The sequence below is a fragment of the Ranitomeya imitator genome, chromosome 10 (assembly GCF_032444005.1).
Source record: "Ranitomeya imitator isolate aRanImi1 chromosome 10, aRanImi1.pri, whole genome shotgun sequence".
NCBI lineage: Eukaryota > Metazoa > Chordata > Amphibia > Anura > Dendrobatidae > Ranitomeya > Ranitomeya imitator.
The window spans coordinates 16124378-16144848 of NC_091291.1; the positions used below are offsets into that span (position 1 = coordinate 16124378).

Here is a 20471-nt window from a genome sequence, read left to right on the forward strand (position 1 = left end):
AGCACATTTGGCATCGATTGTGTTAAAGGCGGATCGCGCGATGAGAATGCAAACCTGATCAAGAAGAGCGAGTAAACAGCGCAAACAAACCCAAATGAAATGGGCACAGATATGGGAGGTAATCAGGGAGCAGCATGGCGTGTGCGGGCAGGCTGGGCATAAGTGCGGAGGAGGTATGCAGAGGGTTCAGCAGTGCAAACAGAGCAGAAGCCAAACACACCAATGCAAACTCAGAAAAGGAAAAAAGAGTTTGTTGGAAACTTAAAAGAATAATAAAGAAAGATATAAACTTTAAGTTTTATGGTCAAGGTTCCAAAAAGGTCTCCACACCGGGAATGAACAATGCAGGGTTTATTTTGTCAACTCTTGGAAGACTTGAAGCCACCCCATTTGTTTCAAGCTGGGAGGGCGTCTAAAGGAAGAGATGGAAACAGCAGGCAAGAATGTAAACAAGAAAACAACTTGTCAATGTAATTATCATCCCAGGGTAGGGTCACTCCCCCTTGAAGATGAAGAGAGATTAGTCATTAGGGCCTTTACACCATAATGTCTGGCATATAGATCAAAGGGGGCACAGACTACCTACAAAGAGATGGGCGGGAAGACATTTCTAAACAGAGTGTGAGGGTCCTCCATACACAATGTTAGCTGAAGGAAGATCCACCTTGTACAAGCTTAGACAGGTCTACCAGGGTCTTCCCCATTATCTTGATAGTATCAAACCATCAGGATTTCTGTCTTCCTCTTGGCCAAAGGAACCCCATACACAATAGATCACTGTCGGCTGAAGGAAGATCCACCAAGGTCTTCACCATTATTTTGATAGTATCAAGCCATCGGGTTTCCGGTCTCCCTCTTGGCCAAGGGACCTCCATGTATAATAGATCACTATTGGCTGAAGGAAGATCCATCTTGTACAAGCTTAGATAGGTCTACCAGGGTCTTCACCATTATCTTGATAGCATTAAGCCAGAGGGTTGTTGGTTTTCCTCTTGGCCAAGGGAACCCCATACATAATAGATCACTGTTACATAATAGATCACTGTCAGCTGAAGGAAGATCCACCTGGTACAAGCTTAGACAGGTCTACCAGGGTCTTCACCATTATCTTGATAGTATCAAGCCAACTGGTTTGTTGGTCTTCCTCTTGGCCAAGGGATGGCAATATACAATAGAACACTGTTGGCTGAAGGAAGAGCCAACTTGTACAAGTCTGGTCAAGCAGGGTCTTCTCCACCGTTATCTTGATAGTATCAAGCCATCGGGTTGCTGGTCTTCCTATTGGCCTTGCTCCTTCTATTGGAGGCTATTCTTACAGAGATACATGAAGGAAGACCTTACCAGTGCGAGACAAGTAATGACCGACAGTCTGCTCTTTTGATCTACATATAATGCCCCCTTTGAACAAGCCCTAGAGACAAATTCTCTGGAAGATCTATGTCCGGCCCAGAGATCTTAACAGCTCATTTACATATTAAGAGAAACGTGGATTTCTCTAGAATAAAACATCGAATCGCAGATATCAAGGTGTCAATTTATTCAGCTTCCTATGACCGTCGTGCCCATATAGACATCTAGGGGATTGATCCTACAGACAGATTCCCTATCTGTGACCAAGCTAAGACAAGGTGCATTGACCGGAGAGATGGGAATGTTTGAGATTCCAAGAACGGAGTTCACTTTGTGTATGGAAGAACATACATACGGAATCCGCACTAATTATGGATAATAAGGAGGCAAAACAGATCTGGTTTACAATAGGAGGAGGAGGAACACGAGAGCAATTCGTTACCATATGGCAAAGGGAACAGAACACGCAGCGCTAATTGCCTGATTAACGGGGTACAAACGAGAATTAATCATACTGTAACTGTATATAGAAAAGCACTTTTTCTACAAGTCAGCGGATCCCCGATTTCCAGTTATAACATTAGAGAAGTTACCCAGGAATTTAATTTGATAAAACAAAACAATTATTACTCTAGAGTTCAACCCCCCTGCCGTAATGGTGACGTAGGGCCCAGATGTAGCCGCAACTAGTGAACCCCTTTAGCGACAGCTCCAATTTCATTACAAAATCAGTTGTTTTTTTAAGCAGATTGGTCCTTGGATTTCACAATATTACATAGATCTTTAGACCAGATGAGGCTGATGTACCTACTTTGAAAATCAATTTAAACTTTAAGAAGGAGCATTTTACGAACCAAGTCAAAGCTCTGTTAGGCACGTCCCATTCTGACAGGTACTCAAAAGTAAGTAAGCCAGCCTCATCAGGTCCAAGAAATCTATTGAACTTATGCACTTTTGTGTTGGGGAATCAGGTGACCGATCTACTTCAACCGCACCTCTTCAAGAGGATTAAGCCCAAAAGAGTCAAGTCATTAGCACTTGCAGAGTCACTCCACCGCAACACCAGGCTGCATGTTCATACCTGATGCGAGCGCGTACGTCAACATGTATACAGCAGCGGCACACCACACAAGTGCAGTGACCTGTGAAGTTACAGTTCAGAACTACAGTGCCCGGGTACAAATTCCAATATTATCTCCCTTTCTTCACATTCCTGCTTTCTTCTTATCCTTATGCATTTAAAGGGACGGGAAACAAATACGAGATAACAAAGCTTCCCACTCTCCAGGGACAAGCCCCAGGGGGGGTGGGGGTTACTCCCTCCCTCCGGGGACAAGCCCGGGGGGAAGGGGGGTGGCTCCCTCCCTCATTGGACAAGCCCTGGGGGGGGGGGGGGGGGCGCTCCCTCCCTCATTGGACAAGCCCTGGGGGGGGGGGGGGGGGGGGGACTCCCTCCCACCGGGGACAAGCCTGGGGGGGGGGTGGGTGGCTCCCTCCGGGGACAAGCCCCGGGGGGGGCGCGCTCCCTCCCTCATTGGACAAGCCCTGGGGGGGCGCTCCCTCCCTCATTGGACAAGCCCTGGGGGGGCGCTCCCTCCCTCATTGGACAAGCCCTGGGGGGGGGCTCCCTCCCTCATTGGACAAGCCTGGGGGGGCGCTCCCTCCCTCCGGGGACAAGCCTGGGGGGGGGGCGGGGCGCTCCCTCCCTCCGGGGACCAGCACCCATGTTATGCTTTATAGAACCCGAAGGGTTCCAGTTATCGTTCAGGAGATGTACAGTCTGGTCCGCGTGTTGCCGCTGTCATTCACATCCTATAATATACATGATATTTGCAATCAATCTGGTCATAAAAAAATAAATAAGAATCTCCCGGCATGGGGTGCAGTCTCATACCGCTGGGAGTTAACCTGCCTGGCATTCATACATGGCAGTGGCGGAGGTAGACTGGCCTGTCATAGTCCATGTAGGGGTAGGAACATTTCGGGCCTGCTGTCTGAGTTTGATTTAATTACCATTGTATAAATAGGATTTCAGTGACTGTAATTAGCCGCATGTTCTGCAAAGCAAAAACGTGAGTTCGAACTGCGAGTGCAAGTAGCCGAGGACGAGAGGGTAAAGCGCAATGTATACAAGGTCTTACGAGTGAGGGAACGTTTACGATTGTTCTTCCGGTAGAAGGACGGTGACAGATCATCCCAGACGTACAGTGAGCCTCCGATGCCACGGCCTTTGGGGGACACATTGGATGGCCCCTTATTCTCCTGACTTCCTCAATCATGTCGGCGGCATCATGGTCGCAAAGTGTGAACAGCACCTTAGAAAAGTGATGAACTCCAAAGACCGGGAGTCAACAGGTTGCCGACATGTCATACCCACCCACCCGGCCGTCCCCGGCAGATAGACAGTTGCCTAAGAGCCGATAAATCAAGATGGGTCTAACGGTCTCATGAATCCATTCCCGATCTGAATCATTTTTTCCCTCTTTAAATTGAACATTTGTGGAAACTGCAAGAACACATTTGTTACGGGGGCCAGAAAGAAAAGATCTTTTCATGTGACGAGCCAACAACGTGAACGCCCCAGCCCTCTTCACCAGCCTTGTTCCAAGACTCCTCTCTCCCACATTCGATCACCCACTCCATATCACAGCCTGAGATGTGGGGGCACACAACATGGATCCCACGCGGTTCTCCTCCACACGGAGGGAGCGTGACTGCTGAAGAGCGGCCTCGGAATCCAGAGCGGATCCCACCACCGTCACCTGGACAAACTTAACCCCTGAGGGACCAGGCGTTTCGACGGTGCCAAAGTGACGGGCGAAGCTTCAATAGGGCCGACGGGGAAGTGCCTGCTCACATCTCATCTGTGCTACATTTATGGGACTCCGTCAGAGGGTGAGCCTAAAACCCCGAAAAACGGAATTAAGAGTCGTACTCCATCCGAAACAGACCTGATGTGAACAGTCCCATGTAAGGTTCAGTTTTGAGCCCTATGATCCAAGAATCCATGGGCTCATTTCATCTGAGTATTGTTGGATACTTTTGCTTAGGCTACACTTTTCTATACGTACCCGTGCCTATAGAAGGCCATCAAAAAATACTATATACGTCTTTAGGGAAGAGTCAGATGGAGATGGCCGATTAACTCAGACGGGGATCGTAACACAATGCATGGACTGGCCAGCGGCTCTTCTCACCCAAGCATGACCGTATGTATTTCTATGCAGCTGTCACATTCGGGTGGGGAGAGCCGCTGGCCAGTCCCGAGGATTGAAAGTTATTCGGACACCTGATTCTTCCCCAAGGAAGACTCGTATAACAAAACGCAAGGCTAAGAAAAACCAGAAGTGTCTCGAGAACTGTCAGCTCAATCCACTTAAAGGGAACCTGTCTCGTGTGGACAGCAAGGTATAGAGAAGAAACTGAGCAGAATGATATAGAGACTTCTTGGAAAAAGTTTATACTTACGTCATCGAGATCTCTGATGTTTGTACAAATAGGAGTCCAGTGGGCGGGGCTAATAGTGATTGACAGGTATCCTGACATGCAGTCAGACTAGGAAGACCATCAATCGCTGAAAAATAACATACTTGTAGACTGATCAAATCAGCGCCTCATGCCTGCAGAGATCAGATACCATTATGACTGTCCCTTTAAAGCACCCAAATTTATTTTATATTATAATATATACCGAAAAAAAAAAAAAAAAAATTATATATTTTTTATTTATTTATTTTTTATCAGCTCAAGTTGCTCCATAAAGATGTTTGGAGAGCAACATAACCCGTACGGTGGGGACAACTGCCTGCACCCTTCCTCGTACATAAGCGAAGTTCATTAAAGTTAGGCTATGTTCACATTTGCGTTGTGCGCTGCTGCGTCGGCGACGCAACGCAACAACGCAAATAAAAACGCACCAAAACGCACGCAAAAACGCTGCGTTTTGCGACGCATGCGTCGTTAATTGCCGAAATTTGGACGCAAGAAAAATGCAACTTGTTGCGTTTTCTGCGCCCGACGCTTGCGGCAAAAAAAAAAAAAAAAAAAAAAAGCATGCATCGCACAACGCAGCACAACGCATGTCCATGCGTCCCCCATGTTAAATATAGGGGCGCATGACGCATGCGTCGCCGCAGCAATTCCCGACGCTGCGTCGGGAAGCGCTAATGTGAACGTAGCCTTAGTGGCATCACAAAAACTGCAGCTGCAGTGTGAACGCCGCCCTATCGCCCCATCCACCTTTATGGAAACGTGTTTTATCTTGCAGGCCGAGTGGAAGCTTCCATAGACACAACCTGTATCGCGCTGGCGACGGCATGCAAGTCACGTAACAGATAAGACGGTTTCCATCCGCAATCCTGAACTTCCACTTTGTATCTAAACTAAAAGGATTTTTTTTTTTTTCTTTACCAAAACTTATTTAAAGGGCCCTACTCAGAAATGCACACTACCCCTTTATAATGCGGCACTGGAAGTTTTGTTGTAGGTCAAACTGTATAACAATCATACCCTAGGGGTATTTTTTCCCCCTATAAGCAAGCTTATGTGCATATTATCACCAACTGGATCTTCTGGTGTTATCACCTTTTTGTGTTTATTTAAAGGTTGGGGGGGATGGAGCTAGTAATAAAGGGACATAAAAAGAGGGAATTTACAATTGGGAAAGCCCTCTTCACCTTCTGTACAATCTGCATATCTAAAGCACACAAACAGGCCACTCACTCTATATACTGGCCTTTGTCTAGCACAGTCTGACAGGCACCAAACACCCCCCCACTACGGTCCCCTTCCCGGTCCCATAATAATACAAGATAACTCTTTGATGCAAGTCCCTGTGACTTCCCAGACAAGGAAGCAAAGCTTTGGAAAAATATAAACCCATAACTACACAGCACAAGTTGTTCCTGGAAGCAACTCTGATGTTGCTATCTCTTTAAATGCACCCCCTCCCTTCAACTGTCCCTCCCTCTTCCCCATCCCAAACCACACCACCCTCTCTCTAATCCCTTGAGCCAAAAGCTAAAAGGCTGGAATTCAATCTCTGTTTCAAAAAACCAACATTACATCACTCCTGATTCCAGGACAGCTTTAAAGACACAGAGACCTCAGGAGCAGCGCTCGCTCACACACTCCACATTTATACATTTAAACAGTGGAAAGTTTACAAGGAATTTCCATCTGTCTGGGCCTGCAAGTTAACGCAAGGTCTTAACTCCTTACGCGCTGTCGAGACAGAACAATTTTATGTTTCGGGAGTCAATTGGTAAGGAAGAAGAATCATAATCAGACGGCGCGCAATTTTCTTGCCAACGGAAAGGGTTAAGAATTTTAAACTTAAAAAAAATATTCCAAGTTATTGTCCATTAATCTAATATGTTTCTGGGCATAAAAAAATGAAAATTTGGGAATATGGAATTGTACCAGTTGTGACTTGTATTGTTCAAGATTATTGTACTTGTTTTTATTATGTATACCCCTCCTCACATGTAAAGCGCCATGGAATAAATGGCGCTATAATAATAATTAATAATAATATATTTCAAAAACCTCATACCCCGCAAATTGGTAATTGGGACTTGGCAAAAAAGAATAATAATATTAAAAAAAGCGAATATTTCAGGAGCCTCACAATTAGGGACAAGTCTTAACAGAAGCAGAATAGAGTTTAGGAAGAGAGAAGAAGAAGAAGAGGAGGAGGAGGGGGAAAGGCTTCAAATTCCAAAAGACAGACAATCAGGCTGCCCAAGGGAGGGGGGTGGGTTTAAGGTGGCGCCAAATAAAAAAGGAAAGGGGGGGATACTAAACAACATTTACAAAAGAAGAGAAGAAAAAAAAAAAAAAAAAAAGGGAGGGAGATTGGACACCAGAAATGACAGCTGTGTCCTAAGGAGCAGGACACCTGGAAAGAGTTTGGTTGGGGTCCAAACTGACCCAAACTCCAAAGAAATAGGCCAAATTAAAGAGCGATGATTAGATTAATACACCTTATAAGTGAACACTGATTTGCTGTATGGAATTGGATATCAGATTGAAAAAAAAATATATATATATATATATATATATATATATATATATATATATATAAAAAAATCAATGGTTCGCATTATAAAAAGTGATCATATTAACTTAAAAATGAAAATACATAAACTATAAATAAGTATATAAAAGTATATTAAAATAAAATATATATATATATATATATATGCACCATTTTAGAAAAAGGGAAAAGATTACAGCATTACTCTGACATAATATTGGGGGCACAAGCACTAAATGCCAGAGGGGCCAAGTGAGGTGACAAGCAGCTCTCCCAACACCATCACTCCAGGAGCTTCTATTAAGACAAGGAAGTAAACTGAAGATCACAGCAGTAACAGAACTAACAATCCCAGACACTAATCACTATATATATTCTATAGGGAGAGGCTCGGGCTGACCATGCCCCATGTGCTGCAGCCACCCAGGGGTTAATCCGGGCAGCAGGCTGAGCTCATGGAAAGTAAATTGCCATCAGCAGCTTCTGGACAAAGTTTAGCGCTTTAACCCCTGCCCTCCCGGCCACCTTAAGAGCACGTTGTGAGCAAGAAACAAAAAAAAAAAAAAAAAACAACTAAGTTCCATTTGGAACGTTGAGGATCGGATACATTGTATCCGCCCGGGGAAAGGGGGAGCTAGAAACCGAGCGGTGTTAAGGATCCCCCCTCACGCCGGGTGACAGATCCACGGTGGACATGCCCGCCCGCCCCGGTGTAAACGTACCGCGATCTCACGGCTAAACTACAGGGACGGAACCGGGGGCTGAGCGCGCGCTGCATGAACTCTCCAGTGAGTGGACACAAAGTACCGAACCCGCAGCAGTGACACCGGCCGGCGGCGCAATCACAGCCCGGACAAAGTTGTGCAGCAACAAGTGCGCTGCGGTGCGGGCGGGCGCCATGTGGCCGGGGCTCACACTTGGCGGCGGAGTTGTTGTTGTTCTCCTCACCTGGCTCGCCGGCCGGGGTCTTCATGGCTGTGTCCCGCTGACTGCTGCTCTCCGGTCGGTGCCTGGCTCCGGTGTGAGAAGCGTCTCCACCTCCCGCTCGGGCCCCGGGCTCTCCTCCTACCGCCTCCCCCCGCGCTCACATTACACCCGCGGGACGCCCACGCCGTGGGGAGCCGCCCCCTCATGACGTCACGCAGCACACAGCGTCGCTATGGAGACCGACCCCCTCCTGAACGACGCGCGGTACACGTCCTGGTGACGGGGAAGTGGAGGAGTTGTGTGTAGTGCGGGTGTGAGGGGTGACATGTTATATGTGTGTGTAGTGCGGGTGTGAGGGGTGACATGTTATATGTGTGTGTAGTGCGGGTGTGAGGGGTGACATGTTATATGTGTGTGTAGTGCGGGTGTGAGGGGTGACATGTTATATATGTGTAGTGCAGGCAGCGGGTGTGAGGGGTGACATGTTATATGTGTGTAGTGCAGGCAGCGGGTGTGAGGGGTGACATGTTATATGTGTGTGTAGTGCGGGTGTGAGGGGTGACATGTTATATGTGTGTGTAGTGCGGGTGTGAGGGGTGACATGTTATATATGTGTAGTGCAGGCAGCGGGTGTGAGGGGTGACATGTTATATGTGTGTAGTGCAGGCAGCGGGTGTGAGGGGTGACATGTTATATATGTGTAGTGCAGGCAGCGGGTGTGAGGGGTGACATGTTATATATGTGTAGTGCAGGCAGCGGGTGTGAGGGGTGACATGTTATATGTGTGTGTAGTGCGGGTGTGAGGGGTGACATGTTATATATGTGTAGTGCAGGCAGCGGGTGTGAGGGGTGACATGTTATATGTGTGTAGTGCAGGCAGCGGGTGTGAGGGGTGACATGTTATATATGTGTAGTGCAGGCAGCGGGTGTGAGGGGTGACATGTTATATATGTGTAGTGCAGGCAGCGGGTGTGAGGGGTGACATGTTATATGTGTGTGTAGTGCGGGTGTGAGGGGTGACATGTTATATATGTGTAGTGCAGGCAGCGGGTGTGAGGGGTGACATGTTATATGTGTGTAGTGCAGGCAGCGGGTGTGAGGGGTGACATGTTATATGTGTGTGTAGTGCGGGTGTGAGGGGTGACATGTTATATGTGTGTGTAGTGCGGGTGTGAGGGGTGACATGTTATATATGTGTAGTGCAGGCAGCGGGTGTGAGGGGTGACATGTTATATGTGTGTAGTGCAGGCAGCGGGTGTGAGGGGTGACATGTTATATGTGTGTGTAGTGCGGGTGTGAGGGGTGACATGTTATATATGTGTAGTGCAGGCAGCGGGTGTGAGGGGTGACATGTTATATGTGTGTGTAGTGCGGGTGTGAGGGGTGACATGTTATATATGTGTAGTGCAGGCAGCGGGTGTGAGGGGTGACATGTTATATGTGTGTAGTGCAGGCAGCGGGTGTGAGGGGTGACATGTTATATATGTGTAGTGCAGGCAGCGGGTGTGAGGGGTGACATGTTATATGTGTGTGTAGTGCGGGTGTGAGGGGTGACATGTTATATATGTGTAGTGCAGGCAGCGGGTGTGAGGGGTGACATGTTATATGTGTGTGTAGTGCGGGTGTGAGGGGTGACATGTTATATATGTGTAGTGCAGGCAGCGGGTGTGAGGGGTGACATGTTATATATGTGTAGTACAGGCAGCGGGTGTGAGGGGTGACATGTTATATGTGTGTAGTACAGGCAGCGGGTGTGAGGGGTGACATGTTATATGTGTGTGTAGTGCGGGTGTGAGGGGTGACATGTTATATATGTGTAGTGCAGGCAGCGGGTGTGAGGGGTGACATGTTATATATGTGTAGTACAGGCAGCGGGTGTGAGGGGTGACATGTTATATATGTGTAGTGCAGGCAGCGGGTGTGAGGGGTGACATGTTATATGTGTGTGTAGTGCGGGTGTGAGGGGTGACATGTTATATATGTGTAGTGCAGGCAGCGGGTGTGAGGGGTGACATGTTATATGTGTGTGTAGTGCGGGTGTGAGGGGTGACATGTTATATATGTGTAGTACAGGCAGCGGGTGTGAGGGGTGACATGTTATATATGTGTGTAGTGCAGGCAGCGGGTGTGAGGGGTGACATGTTATATATGTGTAGTGCAGGCAGCGGGTGTGAGGGGTGACATGTTATATGTGTGTAGTGCAGGCAGCGGGTGTGAGGGGTGACATGTTATATGTGTGTGTAGTGCGGGTGTGAGGGGTGACATGTTATATGTGTGTGTAGTGCGGGTGTGAGGGGTGACATGTTATATATGTGTAGTGCAGGCAGCGGGTGTGAGGGGTGACATGTTATATGTGTGTAGTGCAGGCAGCGGGTGTGAGGGGTGACATGTTATATGTGTGTGTAGTGCGGGTGTGAGGGGTGACATGTTATATATGTGTAGTGCAGGCAGCGGGTGTGAGGGGTGACATGTTATATGTGTGTGTAGTGCGGGTGTGAGGGGTGACATGTTATATATGTGTAGTGCAGGCAGCGGGTGTGAGGGGTGACATGTTATATGTGTGTAGTGCAGGCAGCGGGTGTGAGGGGTGACATGTTATATATGTGTAGTGCAGGCAGCGGGTGTGAGGGGTGACATGTTATATGTGTGTGTAGTGCGGGTGTGAGGGGTGACATGTTATATATGTGTAGTGCAGGCAGCGGGTGTGAGGGGTGACATGTTATATGTGTGTGTAGTGCGGGTGTGAGGGGTGACATGTTATATATGTGTAGTGCAGGCAGCGGGTGTGAGGGGTGACATGTTATATATGTGTAGTACAGGCAGCGGGTGTGAGGGGTGACATGTTATATGTGTGTAGTACAGGCAGCGGGTGTGAGGGGTGACATGTTATATGTGTGTGTAGTGCGGGTGTGAGGGGTGACATGTTATATATGTGTAGTGCAGGCAGCGGGTGTGAGGGGTGACATGTTATATATGTGTAGTACAGGCAGCGGGTGTGAGGGGTGACATGTTATATATGTGTAGTGCAGGCAGCGGGTGTGAGGGGTGACATGTTATATGTGTGTGTAGTGCGGGTGTGAGGGGTGACATGTTATATATGTGTAGTGCAGGCAGCGGGTGTGAGGGGTGACATGTTATATGTGTGTGTAGTGCGGGTGTGAGGGGTGACATGTTATATATGTGTAGTACAGGCAGCGGGTGTGAGGGGTGACATGTTATATATGTGTGTAGTGCAGGCAGCGGGTGTGAGGGGTGACATGTTATATATGTGTAGTGCAGGCAGCGGGTGTGAGGGGTGACATGTTATATGTGTGTAGTGCGGGTGTGAGGGGTGACATGTTATATATATGTGTGTAGTGCGGGTGTGAGGGGTGACATGTTATATATGTGTAGTGCAGGCAGCGGCTGTGAGGGGTGACATGTTATATATGTGTAGTGCAGGCAGCGGGTGTGAGGGGTGACATGTTATATGTGTGTGTAGTGCGGGTATGAGGGGTGACATGTTATATGTGTGTGTAGTGCGGGTGTGAGGGGTGACATGTTATATGTGTGTGTAGTGCGGGTGTGAGGGGTGACATGTTATATGTGTGTGTAGTGCGGGTGTGAGGGGTGACATGTTATATGTGTGTAGTGCGGGTGTGAGGGGTGACATATTATATATGTGTAGTACAGGCAGCGGGTGTGAGGGGTGACATGTTATATATGTGTAGTGCAGGCAGCGGGTGTGAGGGGTGACATGTTATATGTGTGTGTAGTGCGGGTGTGAGGGGTGACATGTTATATGTGTGTGTAGTGCGGGTGTGAGGGGTGACATGTTATATGTGTGTGTAGTGCGGGTGTGAGGGGTGACATGTTATATGTGTGTGTAGTGCGGGTGTGAGGGGTGACATGTTATATGTGTGTAGTGCGGGTGTGAGGGGTGACATGTTATATGTGTGTAGTACAGGCAGCGGGTGTGAGGGGTGACATGTTATATGTGTGTAGTGCGGGTGTGAGGGGTGACATGTTATATATATGTGTGTAGTGCGGGTGTGAGGGGTGACATGTTATATATGTGTAGTACAGGCAGCGGGTGTGAGGGGTGACATGTTATATATGTGTAGTGCAGGCAGCGGGTGTGAGGGGTGACATGTTATATGTGTGTGTAGTGCGGGTGTGAGGGGTGACATGTTATATGTGTGTGTAGTGCGGGTGTGAGGGGTGACATGTTATATGTGTGTGTAGTGCGGGTGTGAGGGGTGACATGTTATATGTGTGTGTAGTGCGGGTGTGAGGGGTGACATGTTATATATGTGTAGTACAGGCAGCGGGTGTGAGGGGTGACATGTTATATATGTGTAGTGCAGGCAGCGGGTGTGAGGGGTGACATGTTATATGTGTGTGTAGTGCGGGTGTGAGGGGTGACATGTTATATGTGTGTGTAGTGCGGGTGTGAGGGGTGACATGTTATATGTGTGTGTAGTGCGGGTGTGAGGGGTGACATGTTATATGTGTGTAGTGCAGGCAGCGGGTGTGAGGGGTGACATGTTATATATGTGTGTAGTGCGGGTGTGAGGGGTGACATGTTATATGTGTGTAGTGCAGGCAGCGGGTGTGAGGGGTGACATGTTATATGTGTGTAGTGCGGGTGTGAGGGGTGACATGTTATATATGTGTAGTACAGGCAGCGGGTGTGAGGGGTGACATGTTATATATGTGTAGTGCAGGCAGCGGGTGTGAGGGGTGACATGTTATATGTGTGTGTAGTGCGGGTGTGAGGGGTGACATGTTATATGTGTGTGTAGTGCGGGTGTGAGGGGTGACATGTTATATGTGTGTGTAGTGCGGGTGTGAGGGGTGACATGTTATATGTGTAGTACAGGCAGCGGGTGTGAGGGGTGAAATGTTATATATGTGTGTAGTGCGGGTGTGTGGGGTGACATGTTATATGTGTAGTACAGGCAGCGGGTGTGAGGGGTGACATGTTATATGTGTGTGTAGTGCGGGTGTGAGGGGTGACATGTTATATGTGTATGTAGTGCGGGTGTGAGGGGTGACATGTTATATGTGTGTGTAGTGCGGGTGTGAGGGGTGACATGTTATATGTGTGTGTAGTGCGGGTGTGAGGGGTGACATGTTATATATGTGTGTAGTGCGGGTGTGAGGGGTGACATGTTATATGTGTGTGTAGTGCGGGTGTGAGGGGTGACATGTTATATGTGTAGTACAGGCAGCGGGTGTGAGGGGTGACATGTTATATGTGTGTGTAGTGCGGGTGTGAGGGGTGACATGTTATATATGTGTGTAGTGCGGGTGTGAGGGGTGAAATGTTATATATGTGTGTAGTGCGGGTGTGTGGGGTGACATGTTATATGTGTAGTACAGGCAGCGGGTGTGAGGGGTGACATGTTATATGTGTGTGTAGTGCGGGTGTGAGGGGTGACCTGTTATATGTGTGTGTAGTGCGGGTGTGAGGGGTGACCTGTTATATGTGTGTGTAGTGCGGGTGTGAGGGGTGACATGTTATATGTGTGTGTAGTGCGGGTGTGAGGGGTGACATGTTATATGTGTGTGTAGTGCGGGTGTGAGGGGTGACATGTTATATGTGTGTGTAGTGCGGGTGTGAGGGGTGACATGTTATATGTGTGTGTAGTGCGGGTGTGAGGGGTGACATGTTATATGTGTGTGTAGTGCGGGTGTGAGGGGTGACATGTTATATGTGTGTGTAGTGCGGGTGTGAGGGGTGACATGTTATTTGTGTAGTACAGGCAGCGGGTGTGAGGGGTGACATGTTATATGTGTAGTACAGGCAGCGGGTGTGAGGGGTGACATGTTATATGTGTGTGTAGTGCGGGTGTGAGGGGTGACATGTTATATGTGTAGTACAGGCAGCGGGTGTGAGGGGTGACCTGTTATATGTGTGTGTAGTGCGGGTGTGAGGGGTGACATGTTATATGTGTGTGTAGTGCGGGTGTGAGGGGTGACATGTTATATGTGTGTGTAGTGCGGGTGTGAGGGGTGACATGTTATATGTGTAGTACAGGCAGTGGGTGTGAGGGGTGACATGTTATATGTGTGTGTAGTGCGGGTGTGAGGGGTGACATGTTATATGTGTGTGTAGTGCGGGTGTGAGGGGTGACATGTTATATGTGTAGTACAGGCAGTGGGTGTGAGGGGTGACATGTTATATGTGTGTGTAGTGCGGGTGTGAGGGGTGACATGTTATATGTGTAGTACAGGCAGCGGGTGTGAGGGGTGACATGTTATATGTGTAGTACAGGCAGCGGGTGTGAGGGGTGACATGTTATATGTGTAGTACAGGCAGCGGGTGTGAGGGGTGACATGTTATATATGTGTGTGTAGTGCGGGTGTGAGGGGTGACATGTTATATGTGTGTAGTGCAGGCAGCGGGTGTGAGGGGTGACATGTTATATATATGTGTGTAGTGCGGGTGTGAGGGGTGACATGTTATATGTGTGTAGTACAGGCAGCGGGTGTGAGGGGTGACATGTTATATGTGTGTAGTGCGGGTGTGAGGGGTGACATGTTATATATATGTGTGTAGTGCGGGTGTGAGGGGTGACATGTTATATATGTGTAGTACAGGCAGCGGGTGTGAGGGTTGGCATGTTATATATGTGTAGTGCAGGCAGCGGGTGTGAGGGGTGACATGTTATATATGTGTGTAGTGCGGGTGTGAGGGGTGACATGTTATATGTGTGTAGTGCAGGCAGCGGGTGTGAGGGGTGACATGTTATATGTGTGTGTAGTGCGGGTGTGAGGGGTGACATGTTATATGTGTGTGTAGTGCGGGTGTGAGGGGTGACATGTTATATGTGTGTGTAGTGCGGGTGTGAGGGGTGACATGTTATATGTGTGTAGTGCAGACTGTGGAGACCTGGGTGTCGTAACCAGTGCCTTCCCCCCTCCCATCAGTCCCGTAATCAAACACACACAGTCCTAGGTGGGTTGAACAGGTCGGTCACAGTTTATTAATTAAATAAGCAGAGAAAGGGCAATTACATATCGTAACGAGCGGCTCGCGCCGAGCTCCTGTCCGTGATCGACAGGGGAATTGGCCCAACGAGCGGTTACGACCTTTGCCCTCCCCCGCTTCTTCCGCTGTGACTTAATAAAGGTTACCAGGGTTAGTTATATCACATACGTATGCAAAAAAACACTTTTTTTTTTTTTTTTTTTTTTTTTATATATTACAACATAATTTACACATTTACATTCTCCTGCGGGTTAGTATCATAATTAGCCTTTAAAAGGGAGGGTGGGTGGGACAAACGCTTCCAGGTGTCCTGCCGAGAGTGAAAGAGAAAGTTCTCGGCTGGACACCTGGATTTAACCCCTCTAGGAGTGGCCGTAGGACCCCTCCCCTCTAGTGCCCACTGGCCGGCTGGGGGTCTTCCAATTAGTGCATCACTAAGGGGGAGTGATGCTAGGGGGGAACTGGCACAGACCACCTTTACGTGCAGCTCTCTATGTGCTCCCCAGTCAGAGACGCGCACCTTATTCAGTACCGCGTCTGCCAGACTGTGGAGACCTGGGTGTCGTAACCAGTGCCTTCCCCCCTCCCATCAGTCCCGTAATCAAACACACACAGTCCTAGGTGGGTTGAACAGGTCGGTCACAGTTTATTAATTAAATAAGCAGAGAAAGGGCAATTACATATCGTAACGAGCGGCTCGCGCCGAGCTCCTGTCCGTGATCGACAGGGGAATTGGCCCAACGAGCGGTTACGACCTTTGCCCTCCCCCGCTTCTTCCGCCACGGAGGATCCCGTGTACTACCTACGCGGGACTCCGACCCCACCCCTCAATGTTAGGGCCTGTTCAACCCCATCCTGTAAACCAGACAGAAAAATATCGAGGCCAATGTCCGTTAGGTGAACTCCGTCCGGTCTTAATTGTGGCGTGTTATCCCCTTGTAGCTGGTGGTGACGAATCACGATACCGCCTCTTCCTCTCACATATTTTCCAATCCGAGCATTGAATTTGCTCCTTGTCCGCTCTATGGCTTTTTTATCTCTTGCTCCGTGCCAGACGGCCCGTGGTGTTATATCCGACCACACCAGTATCATGTTCCTGAATAGACAGCTGAACCTTTCCATATCAGTTGTCACCCATTTGTACAATTCGGCCACCTTTTGTTTGCCAAGGTCATTGCCACACGCGTGTACCACCATTATCACCGGGTGTTCCGCCATCCCTGCTATTCCAACCATCTCTTTGAACACCTGTTTCCACTGGAGGCCTCTGACACCCCTCCATTTAACTTTTATGCCCGGGAGGTAAAGATTTATCCCTCCTGGCCGCCGTTCGGCCCTCTTTTCGGCCCAGTAAACGTAGGAATCTCCTACCACCCAAACTTCAACCCCTGTAAGAGACAACACATGTTAATTAAGCAAGTCGGGTCTAATGTATCTGGCGAAGCATGCGGACTTCCAACGACCCCTTCTCTGCACCTCGGCCTCTGGCACTCCTGCCCTAGCCGCTTCCGTGGCTGCCCCAATGCGGAACGAATGTGTTCCGTACTCCTTTGGGTTTGCGCCGTTTTTTTCCAAGCATAGCTTGAATATCGCCTGGAATTGGTACTTGGTCAGGGGGGACCCGTCTGTATGAGTGAAGAAAAATCTACCAGCGTGTCTTATCTCGGCGAATCTTCTAACCATTTTTAGCGGGCAAGCTGGGCCATCAGTGGAGTTAACTAGGACCCATGTTCCCCTACCGGTGGGATCGCATTTGGATTTTCTAACCCTGATGCGCAGGGCGTCGCTGCATATTACTATGTCCTCATTAATTAGGCCGCCTTCCGACGCGTTTTTTGACCGCGGTAGCAATTCACTGATACGCAGTGCTCCGAAAAAGACGGTCGCAAAAGCTGCCGATAAGAGGGCTGCCTCGTATTGCGATGAGCAGACTGACGGGGATAACGCAATCAGGTCCTGCAATAGTCTCAGTGAAATGGGGCGGCGACATTCTTGGCTTGGCTGAAGCCTTTTCCAACCTTTTATGGCTTGTCTTATGCAAAAGGACTTAGTTACGTCTACCCATCCCAATAATTGAAAGAAAAATGCTAGCCCCGATAATTTCCGTTGTGCCGAGGTGCCCGACGCCCCATCTCCTCTCATCCGCATTAGAAAATCAGTCGTCACCGCGCTTCGTGCTTGATCGCATTTATCGACTGGCCTACCCCGAATTAGTGAGCACCACTCCTCCCAAGCCTTACCATACACCTGCCAGGTAGCTGGCGAAAACGGAGGCCCGGATTAAGGGCATCAATGATTGGCCACTGTATCCCACAGGGACAGTGGACACAGGATACCCAGGGGTTGCGCGTTGGGCTGCTGGATTCTGAAAGCCTGCCAATTGGAAAATAACAATGGGTTAATGATATTCTCGTCAACCTCCGCCACCACGGTGGCTCTACACCAAATATTGTTTTCTAGGCATATCAGTGCGAGCCGTCGCAAGAGAGCGAGTATGGGCAAGGATGAAGACGACATGTGATTTAGACTCCTCGCTGTTTTCACATTTTTAGTTTGGAAACGAATGTTCATGTTCCTCAACAGATCGGCCCATATCTCCAACGCTGCTACTACCGCAAACAATTCCCATAGGGCCGGGTCTTGCCCCCACTTTGTTGTCGTCCATCTTTCTGGCCAACCAGATTTGCACCATTGGTTTTTATAGATTGCTGCGAAACCCTCCTTTTTGTTCCACCCTATTGTCAGCCCTAATTCCTTGCTTGTGATCTCTCTAGCCATGACACACGTGTGACCGTTGTACGATTGCAGGAACGTCTGCCATACCAGCAGATCAGCTTTTAGCGAACGAGTGAGCCTAATTCTATGGCCGGGCTGCGAAGCGCCTTTTGTTGCCAGAGATAGTCTGCGCGAGAATGCTCTGCCGACCGGCATTACGCGGCAGGCAAACGTCAGTAGACCCAATAACGCCTGCATTTGCTGTAGGGTTACCTTTTTAACTTCGCGGAAGCCTTTCAACATTTGCAGGGTTTTTTGTATTTTATCCTCTGGTAAGCGGAACACCATCAAGTTGGTGTCTATTTCAATGCCCAGAAAGGGCAATACATTACATGGACCCTCCGTTTTCTCTGGTGACAATGGCACGCCGAATTTGAGTGAGATAGATTTGAATTTTTCTAGTAGATCGGAGCAGAGTTTAGAATTTCTGGGGCCGACGAACAGGAAATCGTCGAGGTAGTGAATTAGGGATTTACTGCCCGTTTCGTACTGAACTACCCAATCTAGGAAGGTGCTGAATAGCTCGAAATAGTGACATGAGATGGAACATCCCATTGGGAGGCACATGTCGAAGTAATAGTGTTGGTCCACTTTGCAGCCCAGCAGGTGGAAACATTCGGGGTGCACGGGTAGTAAACGGAATGCCGATTCAATGTCCGATTTGGCGAGCAGGGCGCCGGTCCCGGCCGCCCGCACTAATTCTACCGCCCTATCAAAAGACGCGTATGAGACAGAAGCTTCTTCTGGAGTAATTGCGTCGTTAACCGAATCGCCCTTTGGGTGAGATAAATGATGGATTAGGCGGTATTTACCGGGTTCCTTTTTTGGTATGATGCCTAACGGTGATATTTTAATGTTTTTGAAGGGGAGCGACGTAAAGGGGCCTGCTACCCTACCCAATTCTACCTCCTTTCCAATTTTTTGCCTAAGAATTTTGGGGAATTCGCGAGCCGATTTAAGGTTATCGGATAGGGTTGGCGTTCTTGTTAGCCTAAAGGGAATAAAGAACCCGTCGGAGAATCCCGCCTGCAGCTGCTGAGCCGCTTTCTTATTGGGGTAGAGCTTTAGCCAGGGGGCCATCGCGGTTACGCTCACTGGGGTTCTGCCTTGTAGGCCCTTTGTGCGGCTGACGAGTGCACCTTGATGCTTGGTGTCCCCCCCCCGCAAGCGGAGCATTCGTGTCTGAACTTGCATAGCGCGTGGAAACGGCAGTTTCCCTCGTTATATAGCCAGCAGGCCCCGGGTTTTCGCACGACCACTGAGTTCTGACCTGCGGCTCCGGAGTAATTAGTGGTCGTGGCTGAAAAGGGGGGCTGCTTTTGAGACAACATCATACGCAACCACACGTCTGTCGCTTTTACCCCCCAGCCTAGATTGGGCTGTAGGGCCAGACGCCTGCGGAACTCCTCGTCGTACCTTCGCCAGGCTGAACCGCCGTGCGACTTGTACGAACTATATATCATGTCCTGATATATAAACAATTCGGAGCAGCGTTCCGGATGTTTCTGGCCCATAATACAGCCCAATACTGCGAAGGCCTGGATCCAATTATTCATGGTTAGAGCAATTTTCGATCTCCCCCTATCAAAACCCCTATCGTTCGCTTTATCCACCGTTTGTTGGTCGGCTGATAACAGCGACCATATATCTATGTGATCGTTGCTCCATATCTTCAGTCTCGTTTCCTGGTCTATATGAGCGCCTAGCGGACTGATCCCGCAGAAGAAGGCGTCTTTGTGTAGATTAGCGGATTGTGGTATTGAATTGTTCACCACATTTCCCCTTGCCTGAGATAATTGCAGGATTATCTCCTTTAACGCTGAAGTTAGCTCCATTTCCTTCACATTAACCCCGTAGCGTAACGTTTCCTCGCTACCCTTGGAACACTCACCGCTGTGTGATTCTGGACGAGTGGACACCGATCCTGGAGGAACCCCCGCCGATGTTGACGGGGGGATGTCGCAGGACGGGGAAACTCTGGCTCCCGCTACAGCGTGGGACTGGCCGATGTGCTGAGTATCGTGCGTTGGAGCCCGATTACTACCACATAGTGGCGGATTGATGGCTCCGTCTTCAGCGACTGCGCGGTGATAGTTGTGGCTGGAAGCCGCGGGGGGAGCCCGATTACTACCACATAGTGGCGGATTGATGGCTCCGTCTTCAGCGACTGCGTGATGGTTGTTGTGGCTGGAAGCCGCGGGGGATTGTTCTCCCCGGCTGAAAGCCCTAGAGGGTGCCCGCGATTTAGAGGACTTGCCACGTTCACGATGACTCTTATCCGGACTTAGCGATACCTCGGACCCCTCGGATGTTGCTGATGAAAGCCATCCTGAGGCCCGGGATCTGCGGCGGCTCCTATGGGACGGTGACGGGAGGGGCGTTTAGAGGAGTAGCGGGAACGGCGAC

At 49.1% G+C, this 20471-nt stretch overlaps 1 protein-coding gene across 1 annotated transcript in view; it reads right to left on the reverse strand.

Annotated features, from left to right (window-relative positions):
* ERF (ETS2 repressor factor) overlaps positions 1–8478 on the reverse strand; it is a 35148-nt gene extending 26670 nt beyond the window's left edge. The window contains exon 1 of the mRNA XM_069742672.1: positions 8336–8478. Within this exon, the coding sequence (XP_069598773.1) occupies positions 8336–8360 (25 nt within the window). The 5' untranslated portion in view covers positions 8361–8478. The remainder of the gene's footprint in view (positions 1–8335) is intronic.
* Positions 8479–20471: the final 11993 nt, after the last annotated feature.